Below are 12838 nucleotides of genomic sequence, written 5' to 3'. Positions count from 1 at the left end.
AGTACCAAATAGCCCTCTTGGTTATTGCAATCATGGGAACCACTTGTGTATACTCTCCTTAGTAATCAACAATCATGGGAACCTCCTGTCTCCTAGTTACCAGCCTCCTTATCTAACTTGCTTGTTCTGCTTCTATAAATTCTGCTTCAGGTAGTCTCCCCCTCCCCTCTCTTAAGCAAGATATAAAAAGGAATCAAACCCCTTCTTCAGGGCTGAGAGATTGTGAGCGTGAGCTGACTCTCAGTTGCCGACAATAAAGGACTCTCCATTGGAACTCAGGGTGTGGCGCTTTCCTTCTAACTCGCTCAGGTATAACAATACAAACCAACTGTTCTGACCACTGTAAATTTATAAATCAACAAAGAAAGCTAAAAAGAAAAAAAAAACTAGAAACAATACAATTCTAAACAGGAAATGAAATATATAGAAGTGAAAAATACACTACACATTAAAACTTATAAAATAACATTAGAATGAAACTTGAAGTCTTAATTTTATGAGAGCAAAGATTTTTTTAAAAAGCTAATAATTCAACTCAAAATGTGAAAAAAATTAAGTGAAGGAAATAAATTATAAACAAAAGCAAAAAGTAATAAAATAGAAAACCAACAGCTATAACATACAGGTGAGAAGGAAAACCAAAGCCTGATTTCTAGAAAACCAATAAAAATGAGAAAGCTTGAACAAGACTAATCAAGAACAAAAGAAAGAAGATATATTTAACACATGAGAAAAATACCAGTCTTTCATTGGTTTCTGAACTATAATCCAATCAAATATAATTTTTACCTATGAGAGAATCTCTCTTAATTAGCCATGGGTAGGGCTGATGCTATTAAATCCATGGGCATCATTGGTAACTCCCTGCTTTCCCTCCATAGAAAAGTCTGAATAATCCATCTGGATTGATTTCTTGTTAAAATTATCTGTTTCTAGTAATTATTGAGCACAAAGCTTTCATCATATGCCTTACTTACTGGTTGGCTGAATGATTCATAAAACCATAAAACTATTGGGGATAAACAATGAGCAACTGACCCATTTATGTGATCTTCTTCATTCTAAGTGAACACAATTGTAACTAAACAAAAACAGAAAGGGAATGAATGGCATTTTGAAATGCATAGATTTTGTGAAGGATACTCAACTGTTACATGGTTTTAAACAAAGGTTTGAAAGTCTTAGTGGTCATTAAAATCTTTTTAAACTTTTGCTAACCTTGGGTCAATTATGAACAAATACTTCCAAATTTGACTTCACAAAATTACCCATGAAATCATGATTTGCATAGGTATAGACTTTGCCCTCCTCTTTAAGGTTGCCTCTTACAATGAATCAGCAGCTACCTCTTCAATGCTGTGATCGGCTCCCATGCAAATGAACAGATAGGAGGTGGAGCTCATAGCAGGCAAGAGCGGGATGACAAGGAATACCAGAAACATGTCAAACCTTCCCATATGTTTAAACATAATTCATTTTCCCTCCAAAGTCCTTCACTCCATCTCTCAGGTTTCCTATATAGCAAATCTCACTCCTTCCTCCTCTTCCCATTCTCTCATACTGTTCTCCAGTGCAATGGGACTCAGCTTCCCACAATGCAAACCATCTCCAACCAAGAACAGGGCCACCCTAAAAGGTCACAGAACAGAGCCAGCCTCTGTCTTCCATTTGTTGTTGCAACATATACCCCATGTGGTCTCTGTTCTTACCATCTTAAAGAACAAGCACAAAACATTAAACATCATAGTGCCCTCCTAGGCTTATTTTTACATGTACAAGGTATCACCTACCTGCTCCTTTAGAATAGAAAATCACTCCAAAACATAGATTATACACACGACTTATCTTCAAATAACAACCTTTTATAAATTAATACTCCAGTAATTTCTAATAGCCTAACATTGTCTTTGCTCTGACTTAAACAAGAGCTCACTTCTGCACCTCAGATGAGGACTAAATGCAGTCCTAGCTGGATGCCACAGAATAAGTCTGGGCTCAAGGATTTTTCTCAATGACTTATCAACAGGGAAAGAGCATTTCATCTAACATCAACAAGGAGTGGAATGAAATTCTAGAGAGCTCCCTAAATGGTAGGAGTGAATTGCCCTCCTAATCCTCATGGATACTAAATCTTGAACTCCTCAGAGACGAACTAGAGAGCTCTTGAGGTTTTAGACAAGTGCTATTTTTTGGTCATGTTACCTAGTCTTTATTCTGATCCTCACAACAGCCCCATGAGGTAGGGAAATGAGGTATTATTGTTCTGTCAAAAGACTCAATCAAGTTTCCTCCATTATTTAAGTGTCAGGAAAACAGCAACAATAACAGAAAAGCATTTCAGGAAGTGAAATTTTGGACACATGTTAAGTTTATAAAGTCTTTTTACTTGATAAAACAAAATCATTTCTTCATCGAAGAAAAATAGTACAGAGCACATATATTAGCTTCCAACAAAGCAAAATAGCCTCTTAACATACCTAAGCGTATCAATAACCTCTGTGTATTTTATATAAGGCCAATGAAATTGTGAAAACTGACCTGAAACATTTGTCTGACTTTTCTTCGGGGCAGATTAACATTCAGTTTATGCATCAGCTGATGTATCTCTTCAATATTCAACAAGCCATCACCATTCTTATCAGCTTCCTCAAAGGTCTGTTTCACCCATGTGCAGAAAGGTCAAAGGAAATACCTGTGTTCTCATGGACACAGGAAGGGGAGCATCACAAACTGAGGTCTGTGGGGGAGGAACTAGGGGAGGGACAGTGGGGGATGGGGACTTGAGGAGGGATAACATGGGGAGAAATGCCAGATATAGGTGATGGGGAGGAAGACAGCAAATCACATTGCCATGTATGTACCTATGCAACAATGCTGCATGTTCTTCACATGTACCCCAAAACCTAAGACGCAATAAAATATATACAAATTAAAAAAAAAACCTGTGTTCTCACCAAAATTAAAAACTGCCCTCACAGAATACTCACAAGGACGTGTCAGTAACAGAACTTGAGAAGAAATTCTTTGGAGGAGGCCCTGCAATCCATAGGTTCCGATGAGCTACTAATAGTGATGACAACAACAATGATGACAACAACAAACCAGGAACGGAAGGAGAACATATAAAGGGGGTTCCCGGCCAGGCGTGGCGGCTCACACCTGTAATCCCAGCACTTTGGGAAGCTGAGGGAGGTGATCACCTGAAGTCAGGAGTTTGAGAGCAGCCTGGCCAACATGGTGAAACCCCATCTCTACTAAAAATATAAAAATTAGCCGGGCATGGTAGCAGGCACCTGTAATCTCAGCTACTCGAGAGCTTGAGGCCGGAGAATCCTTGAACTCCGGAGGGAGATGTTGCAGTGACCCAAGATTGCACCACTGCACTCCAGCACAGGCGACAAGACCAAAAATCCATCCCAAAAAATAAAGGCCGGGGTTCCCTCCACTGAGAAATGAGAGATAAAACAAATTATTTTGAGCACCTTTAATTCAAACATTCTTACTCAATCTTATCCAAATTAAATATCAAACCTATTATTATAAAACACTATATTTGATCAACTGTAGGAGAGAAACACTACATTACTTGTTCTAATTCCAGTCTAGCAAGACAATAACACCTTACCTCACACCTCCAATAGCAAGCTCCATAAACATAAATATTTCTATATGACTTTAAACGTTATCCCTTTTTGTTTCTCATTTCCTGACCAGCTTTTCTTAGTTATGCTGCCATGTTCATAACACAAACCTTGTGTCCCTACTAGTTCCCATTCATAAGGTTAGAGTTCTTCATTTATGAAGCATATAGATGGCATGTAGCAGGAACGGCCCTGTATTACAGCTCTTCACCGCTTTCTGTTTAAGAATCTCTGTATGATGAAACTCCAAATATCATAAATATAGGGCTTATCTTCTCCTATGCCCTTTTACCTAGTATCTTTTTCTTTTCAATTCTCTTTTCTCAGTCCCACTCCAACATTTAGCAAATTAGGCCATCTAGTTCAATCTCTTTATTGTTCAGATAAAGCTATAAAATGAGAGGAGAGGGAGAAATATGGTAAGAATTAGTATGAGAACCAGGTCTCAACCCAGGCCTTTTGTACCTGATCTAGCATGCTCTTCCACACATAAGGTCTGTCTCTACACTATGCTTCTCTTCCTATTACTAGCTTTAATGGTTCTCACCTAATCAGCCCAAATTTCTAAATCACAGGCAGGTAATGTGAAATACGAGTATAATGTGCTAGGAGGTGGCCTCAAAGCTCAGGTCTGAGATGGGGTGACTGGGAATAAGAGTCTGAGTTTAGATACAGAAGATTTACACCATGTGAACCGAAATTTTAAAGGATCCTCAATGAGAGAAGCCTTAGGTTGCTTTACATAGTGATACAGCAGATGAAATGGTAATAAATACAGGAATTGAAAATTCCCAGTTAACTTTTAGCAAAGGATTTTTTTAAATGGATGATTCATAGTTGTTGAGGGGTAGGTTACAAAAGCAGGTATTGTGTGCAAATTTAGAAAACTGAATTAAACTTCAAAGTTTGAAGGGTGATGGAGAGTAAAGGAATAAGATGATAGAAGAAACCAGAGAATCAAAGTAAGAGAAAGCTATAGTTTTAAAACCAAAAAATGGGAGAATGAATGTGTATCAGAGGAGAGGGCATAGCATATTTCCATTTTCTATGCAATTCAGATTATGACTGTAGATTATACCTCAGAAAATAAAAGCACCCAGACGGGTAAAGTATTATTCCTTCTAAAATTAAATAGAGGAGATTTTCAGATTTCCTTATTTCATACTTTGTAAATACCTTATTTCACATTTTTTCCCTTTAAAACATTTTAAAATAAGTAGCTCAGCTCTTTCTAGTTCAATTTTTCCCCATAGACTTGTTAGGACTTCATTTTATATGATCCCTAAAAGTTAAAGGGAGTTCCAGATCTGGGGGAAAATTAACTGAAGAACCAAAAGGGTGAAACATTTGGCACAATTAACTAATAGGTGCCTGAGTCTCATTTTTTTGTGTTTTCAAGGCATGCAGCACCCACTTGGGGCTTTCGACTGTGGACACTACTCTGTGTTCCACAAAGTATATGGCTGGAGTTCAAGGAAGTGATGAAAGGAGTCCAATGGCAGTAATATTTTTATCATTTTATTCTATAATTCTTTATCAAAGCCTCTCAAAGTCTTCTCCAGAGAAGAGGCAGGGACAGCCAAACCCTAAGCATGACTGTATTCTGCAGATACAATCCTTTAGGATAAGCCTGTGTTTGCAAAGCCTTTAGCACCAACATGGAAACTGGCCTTGACTATTGGTTTAGGGGACTGGTAAAGTAGAAACAGAGGTGGAATCAAACCAAGAAATATACACTAGTCCTAATTCTACTGCTTACTTCGCCCTGTGACCGTGGTTTACTCACAACACCTCTTGAAGCCTCCGTTTCTTCACCTACAATGTCAAGGAGCACAACTTTTAACCTTGAAATCCCTTCCAACCCTAAGATTTCATAAATGAAAAAGCTATTCTTTCCAGTAATGGTTCACATGGTATAAAACTCCAGGTAAAAATGTCCTGATATCTTAAACATGTTCTTTATAATTAAGGTATGAGTGCCCAATAAAGCCCTGAATTAATAATTTATAGCCACACATATAATAAGTTTAAAAAGAGAAATCAGTCATTCCACAGAGGAATCTGAGTGAGACTGATTGCAAAGTAATGGTCTAGGATTTTCTGTGAAGAGACTGTAGGAGCATGTAAAGCATTGAATGATCCTGTCTACTACAGGGGAGGGCAGACTTTTCTGTAAAGGGCCTGATAGTGAATATTTTAAGTTTTGCAGGACATTTGCTCTCAGCTGCAACTATTCCACTCAGTCACTGTCATGAGAAAGTAGCCATACAGACATAAATTAATGAACATGGTTGTGTTCCAATAAAGCTTTATTTATGAACCCTGAGATTTTAATTTCAAATAATTTTCACAGGTCATAAAATGTTTTTCTTTTGATTTTTTTAACCATTTAAAACGTATTCTTAGCTCAGGAGTTCACACAAAAATCAGGAGTGGGCCAGATTTGCCCAGCAGTTTGTGGGGAAAGAATAAAGTCTGAATTTACAACATGCATAACAGGCTGCCTAAAGCCTTCTGGAGGTAATAATTTCCCTCATAGGGTCATAAGATAAGGAGGGGAAAATATGAAGGAGAACGGTCTGATGGAGAAAATTGCTGATCCATCACTATCATCTTTGCATACAGATCTGCTGAGAATTCAGGCTTTCATTTACCCGAATAGGAAAGCTAAAGATTTGCCACTCTACCTCTTTTTAGCAATGACAACAGTTCCTATTACTTGTAAAGTGCTTATTAGGTGCTAGGCAGTGTTCTAAAGACTATGTAAATATACTCACTTGATCTTCACACAGCTCTATTGTGGATACCATCATTATCATCATTACCATGTTTCAGATAAAAGACTTGAAGGCAAAAGAACATAAGTAATTTATCCAAATTTACACAGTACAGGGAGAGTGGGGGCTTTACCCTAGGCAGTGCAGCACCAGGTCTGATCCCTTAATGACACTGGATTTCTTCTAGTAAGTATGAGCACTGCATCATAGCCATCATTCAACATGGCCATACTGCAGAAGTAAGTTACACCCTAGACTGGATGGATTTTCTCATGCAGCCATTTAAGATTCATTATTCTCATTATTCCTTCACAGTTAAAATTTTCAGTCCTAAGTGAAATCTAATTACGAACATCTCAAATCTGTTCTCTTCATTAATGTAGAATTAAATATTTGTAAAATTAAGGATGTAATCCCATTATTAGGATGTTATCTAAAACACTATTAAATTCTGACAAATCTGTATTAAAGTGATTCCCTGACTCAACATAACCTTTCTCATTTTTTATTTCAGCTTCCTCTTTACTATTCATTAATTTATTATATTTCCCTTTTTTTCCTTCACTGACACAAAAAATCAACTGCTTCTATATATAAAATTGCTTCTCTGTGTAGTGCCACAGTACACCTGCTTTCTGAACAGCATATTTTCAGGAAATGAATCCCATAGAACATGAAAACTTTCAAGTGCCAGTAAACATGGACAAACAGTTTCAAAAATCTTTTGACCAACAAAGCAAAAAGACAGTTTATGCCCATCTCTAACTCGTCTCTTTCAAGGATTATGAGAGAGACTTCTATAAGTGACTTAAGGCTCTAGAGTGCTGTGAACTTCTCCTAGTTAACTGGGTGAGGCTAGAAGCTTCCAGATTTGGTTGCTTCCCCTATGGCCACTGCTCTTTCTTCTTCCTTGCTACAACAACCTTGATTTTGTTCAGGCACCCAAAAGCCATGTGCTTTAATGATGAGTGGGAACTGGACAGGAGGAGGTAAATCTTGGTTTAATACAACTGCCCTCAGAGTGTAGTCCTGGGGGTCTCCATAAACATGAAGTTCGTCCTTTTCCAACTACATGTCTGTGTGAGCTAGATTTTCTTCGTGTATTTCAATCAAAACCACACATCACAACAGACTGAACACAGAAGCAGATAAGAGAAGTCATATGTTCCATTGTCAGACATTAAAGAGATTTGTTAAACGGTAAAGCAATACTACTCTTCTAACTTGTTTTGTTTTGAAAAATATTTTTTATAAAAATGTTAACATGTAACAGAGTTCATTATTATTATAAACACATTTTTATGTCTCACATTTAATCTCTAATATGACAAGTACCAATAAATAGATCCCACATAAACAAAAGCTTTTCAGAATCTTCAGGGGTTTTTTGTTAGTTTTCTTCTTTTTAAGAGACGGGGTCTTGCTCTGCTCTCCAAGCTTGAGTACAGTGGTGTAACCATAGCTCACCATTGCCTCCAACTCCTGAGCTCAGGCAATCTTCCCATCTCAGCCTCCTGAGTAGCTGGCACTACAGGCATGTGCCACCACACTGGCTAATCTTTTTAATTTTTTTGTAAAGATGGGGTCTCACTATGTTGCCCAGACTGGTCTCAAACTCCTGGCCTCAAGTGATCCTTCCACCTCAGCCTCCTAAAGTGCTGTGATTACAGCAAAGAGACCCTGCACCTAGCCCAAGTCTTCAATTTCTAAAAGCGGGGAAAAAAAGGGTTCTGAGATCAAAGTTTAATCATGTCAATTAATTTCTCCTGCAAGAGACTGGTTTAGGAATGAGCCAGCAATAGTAATTTTGGGCAAAGATGAGAAGTTGTCTTTTGGGGGGTTTCTGGTAATTTTTTTCTGTTCCCTTTAAAAAAAAATTGTGAGAAGAAACTCTGCTAACTCTATGAAGGGCTGTACTTAGAGCTACTGTCTGAAGCTGCAGCAGCTCTGACGAAAGGGCAGTCAGCTGCAAGACCAAGCCAACATGCTGAGAACGGCAGGACCTGGGTCCCTGATGACATCACTGAACCAGTGAATTAGCTGACCCTGGAACTGCCCCATCTCAGATCTCTTGTTTATGAGAAACTGAATTTTCTTTATTGTGGAAGGCACTGTTAGTATGGTTTCTGACATCTGTACCTGAAAACATTCAGTATTTTTGGTTGGTTGTTTTTTACCAAATGTTAGAGTTAGAAATCAAACCAACAGACTTAAGCACAGAAAGTTAAATCCTGCTTGTGTTTTTTTCATTTCTAAATCCCAGTTGCCTTTATTTGCATGCTGTGAATATTGATGAAAACATCATGGCTCATCAACTCAGACTTTTCACACTGTCAAGATCCTTTCATGAGCTGAATTATTTCCATTCTGCTCCAACAATAGCCTGGGTAAGGGATTATAGCTAGAGCAGCACAAATATATCACCAACCCCTGGGAAAAAATTAGGGCACACATAGCAATGATGGCAAGGGAGTAGCTCTATTCTCTGCATGGACAGAGACACCTGTATTTTAAGGCCATTCAGAATGTGAAGAAGGGAACAAAAGCAGTCAACTAGCCTAATACCCTCACTTTAAAGATCAGGAAATTGAGCCCAGAAAGGCCTTGCTATATGCCCAGTCAATCCTAGCAGGAAAGATGCCTGCAGACCAACCCCATTAATCATTTATCTTGTCAGCACTGCAGGATCACAAGCAAGGTTTAATCAAGAATGAGACTTAGATTTCAGTTTCTCAAGCAATTAAGAGAGGGTAAGTATTAGTAAGTAAAAAAATAACTTCCCCTTTGGTATCAATCAGTTCAGTCTCCAAACTGTAAGTTAGGAGGAAAAAAAGCAGGCCGGGCACAGTGGCTCACACCTGTAATCTCAACACTTTGGGAGATCACGGCAGGCAGATCACCTGAGGTCAGGAGTTCAAGACCAGCCTGACCAACATGGAGAAATCCTGTGTCTACTAAAAATACAAAATTAGCCAGGCATGGTGGCACATACCTGTAATCCCACCTACTAGGGAGGCTGAGGCAGGAGAATTGCTTGAACCTGGGAGGCAGAAGTTGCAGTGATTGTGCCATTGCACTCTAGCCTGGACAACAAGAGCAAAACTCCAACTCAAAAAAAAGAAAGAAAAAAAGCAGGAAAAAGCTCAGTGCCCAGTACCTAACTGCAACTCACAGAGTATTTGTTAAACTAAACTGACTTCATAACAAAGTAGAATTTTCTCTAATCCAAATCAGTGTTTTCCCAGTTAATGAATATTCCTATGATTTTAAAAAGGCAATGATACTTAATGGGCACTTCCTCTCTCTTAGGAAACTTGAGGCTATATTTGGAGACCTCTGATTGTGGAGATAGATTGAGTCTCTTCAAAGAATTTTCCTCCTGAGTTCATACAAGTTTAAGTTTCCCTACATTTCATGCATTTATTAATTTGGAATGAGAGTCAGGAGGGGAGAGAAGGGTGTGAGGGGTAAAGAAAGAGAAAGGGAAATTATGGGAAAAATTAAAACAGTCTAATCCTTACTTCACACACACACCCATATATATACACAGCAAGCAAGAGAGAGAGAGAGCTCAAAAGAAAGTTCTAGAAAGGATATTGGTCATGGGTCCTCTGCCTTTTGGCAAGGGAGTCTTCATCACTGATGCCAGCCATCAGGTACTTGAGGCCTGTGATCCAGGTGCGGGCCTCCTCGGGGTTGGAGGTGATGAGGTCCAGGGACTCCATGTGGTTGCCATGGTAGATGGTGAAGCAGCAGCTGGGGTCAAAGTTCCCCTCAGCTTGTCTGTGGAATATTTCAGACTGTCGACCCTCAGTCACTTTGTAAATGGAATCAATAAGTACTGTGAAGAAAATGATATACACATAGTTATACAGCAGGCAAAGATACTTATTTACATGTACTAAGAAACAAGAAAAGCAAAATCATTTTAAATATAAAAAATAAGTATGAGGCCAAGCGTGGTGGCTCACGCCTGTAATCCCAGCACTTTGGGAGGCCGAGGCAGGTGGATGGACTGAGCTCAGGAGTTCAAGGCTAGCCTGGGTGGCATGTGCCTTAGTCCCAGCTACTCCAGAGGCTTGGGCAGGAGAATTGCTTGAACTTGGGAGGTGCAGGCTGCAGTGAGCTGAGATTGCACCACAGCACTCCAGCCTGGGAAACAGAGCGAGACTCCATCTCCAAAAAAAAACAAAAATAAGCATGAAAAAATTAATTGCCTGCAAGTTGTGGTTTCAAGTTAAATGTGAAAGCCTGGCCCTGTTGTTTCCCACTAGAAACATTCTCTAGATAGCACTTACACTGCCTGAGCTGTCTTGACAACGTTTTCCTAAGGCAGGAATTCAGGATGTGTTGAAATCTGTAGTAAAAAACTAGATATGCCAATTAGGGCAAAAAGACTGGTAGAAAAGGTGGCAATGACTATGTCAAATTTATAGTTTACATATTTAGAGAAAATATGCAAAGACCTAGAGCTCATTTTGGTGTTTTGCAACATCCATAAGAAGATCATTAGAAAACTGAAAGGAAAAAAACTTCTGACACCTAAATAGCCGAGCTAAATGCAATTGGCATTCCTAGAGAAAATGCTATAGGGCTAAAGCGGCAAAGGCAGAGCAGAGCTTGGAGAAGTGGAGAGGAGCAAGGTGACACCAGAGGAGAGGCGGAAAAAGATACAGAAACATAAGGCCCACTCCAGGGATGCTAACCAGGCCACTTATGCTGGACTGGAAAGCTTGAGAAGGAGACTTATGCGAAATAAAACTGGAAAGGTAGACAATGGATAGACTACGGAGTGGCTGGAGTCACAGAAATTAGCATTATTTGCGTAGCTGAGCAAATACGAAAGTTTGGATCAAAGAAGCACAGGGCAAGAAGGATAATTTCAGACTAACAAATTATTTTTGATTTGTGTGCTTGTTTATTTTTCAGTAGGAATCAGAAGTGTTGTATATCCTACTGATTATTTATATACACCATCTACCCCTCACTTCTGCCTTAATGGCAGGGTCACAATTTTTTTCTGGTATCAACTCATTTCCCACATGACTCACAGAGAAATGAGCCTATGCTCAGCCCAAGGTCCTGCCGCCTCTGCACCCTGGGACTTGCATCAGTGGTCACCGTATCTCAGGCGTTCAACCTTGGACTTGGAATTATACCGTCATCTCCTCTGCTTCTCAGGCCTTTGGACTCAAACTGAGCTATACCACCAGCTTTCCTGGTTCTCCAGCTTGCAGATGGCCTATCATGTGACTTCTTGGCCTCCAAAATCACATGAGCTAATTCTTCTAAGTCCTCTCTAATACATCTATCTATCTATCTATCTACCTACCTACCTACCTACCTATCCATCCATCCATCCATCTATCCTATTGATTGTGTTTCTCTAGGGAAAGCTGACTAACATGGTGTGGGAAAAAGAAGCTTTAAGTAGGAGTCACATCAAAACTACCTTACTTGATAAATTGAAATGGTGTTGTTAATTCATTAATTACTTAATAGTGCTCAAAATATGGCAATACACTTTAAAGCTTATTAGCTTTATGATGTCCCTCACCATTTGTAGGAACATAAAAGCTCTCAGGCTGTAAAACCATATATTCCAACAACAAAAAATCATGTCTCCAACACAGGGGAAATATTACCATTTACAGTATTCATGGACAAGAAAACTTTTATGGATTTAAATTCCCCAAAGATGGTCACTATTCTGCCTCTCAACATCCCAAATCAACTAACTCCAAACTTACAAAAGTAAAAGTTCCACAGATCTGAAACTTTAAGAGCCCACTCAGTATAAGCTATGTGTTACTATGTCAAGCCAAGTAGAGAATTCAAAGATCTGTTTACTTTTCGCCTTTTCACTCTTCCTAGAGGGTCGCCATCGGAGACGTGTCCGGTGCTCATCCAGGTAAAAGAGGCGAACAAGCCCTTTGCTTCCACGTTTCAGTTTGATCATCTGTGTCCCGGACTGCATTATACTCATGCATCTTTCAACTGCAAAAGAAATGAGAACGTATCCAGCTATCAAACAATGCATAGGCATACTGGTATCCAGGTTTTAGAGTCATATAAAACATCTGATTCACCTGCAAAGACTCCAAGGACCAGAACAAATTTGGTAGAGATCATCTGAAAAGTGAGTTTTTAAGGAATTGATTCATCAGGCCTAAGCCAGTAAAAAGCCTTACTAACAGGAAAAAAAATTTTTACTTCCAGGTAAGTAATGCATTACTGTTTCACAGGGCTATCTTCTGTTCTGTTTTTTGGTATGAGACTTACGACCATTTGATACTTGGATTTATGTTCTTAAAGCAAGTTCTCAGACATTGTAAGTCTTGTGAGTTTTTACAGAGTCAATTATAAAAATATCTTATAACACTTTAAATGCAGTCAACAGATACAAGATTGGCAAAATGC

General features: G+C 38.9%; 1 protein-coding gene across 8 annotated transcripts in view; it reads right to left on the bottom strand.

Annotated features, from left to right (window-relative positions):
• The window catches only part of PLCH1 (phospholipase C eta 1), a 239344-nt gene that overhangs the window by 83265 nt on the left and 143241 nt on the right, over positions 1-12838 (bottom strand). For 7 of the 8 annotated variants that reach the window (XM_032262656.1, XM_032262690.1, XM_032262716.1 and 4 more), the window contains 3 exons: positions 12269-12415; positions 10016-10259; positions 2539-2668 (listed from right to left, as the gene is read on the bottom strand). In XM_032262656.1, the coding sequence (XP_032118547.1) occupies positions 2539-2668; positions 10016-10259; positions 12269-12415 (521 nt within the window). Of the gene's footprint in view, positions 1-2538; positions 2669-10015; positions 10260-12268; positions 12416-12507; positions 12807-12838 lie in introns of those variants that run through there. The other variant, XM_032262681.1, reaches the window with a different exon arrangement.

This window comes from Sapajus apella, unplaced genomic scaffold (genome assembly GCF_009761245.1).
Source record: "Sapajus apella isolate SASKATOON/1434 unplaced genomic scaffold, GSC_monkey_1.0 scaffold4, whole genome shotgun sequence".
Classification (NCBI taxonomy): domain Eukaryota; kingdom Metazoa; phylum Chordata; class Mammalia; order Primates; family Cebidae; genus Sapajus; species Sapajus apella.
This window is presented reverse-complemented; position numbering and strand designations above follow the sequence as displayed.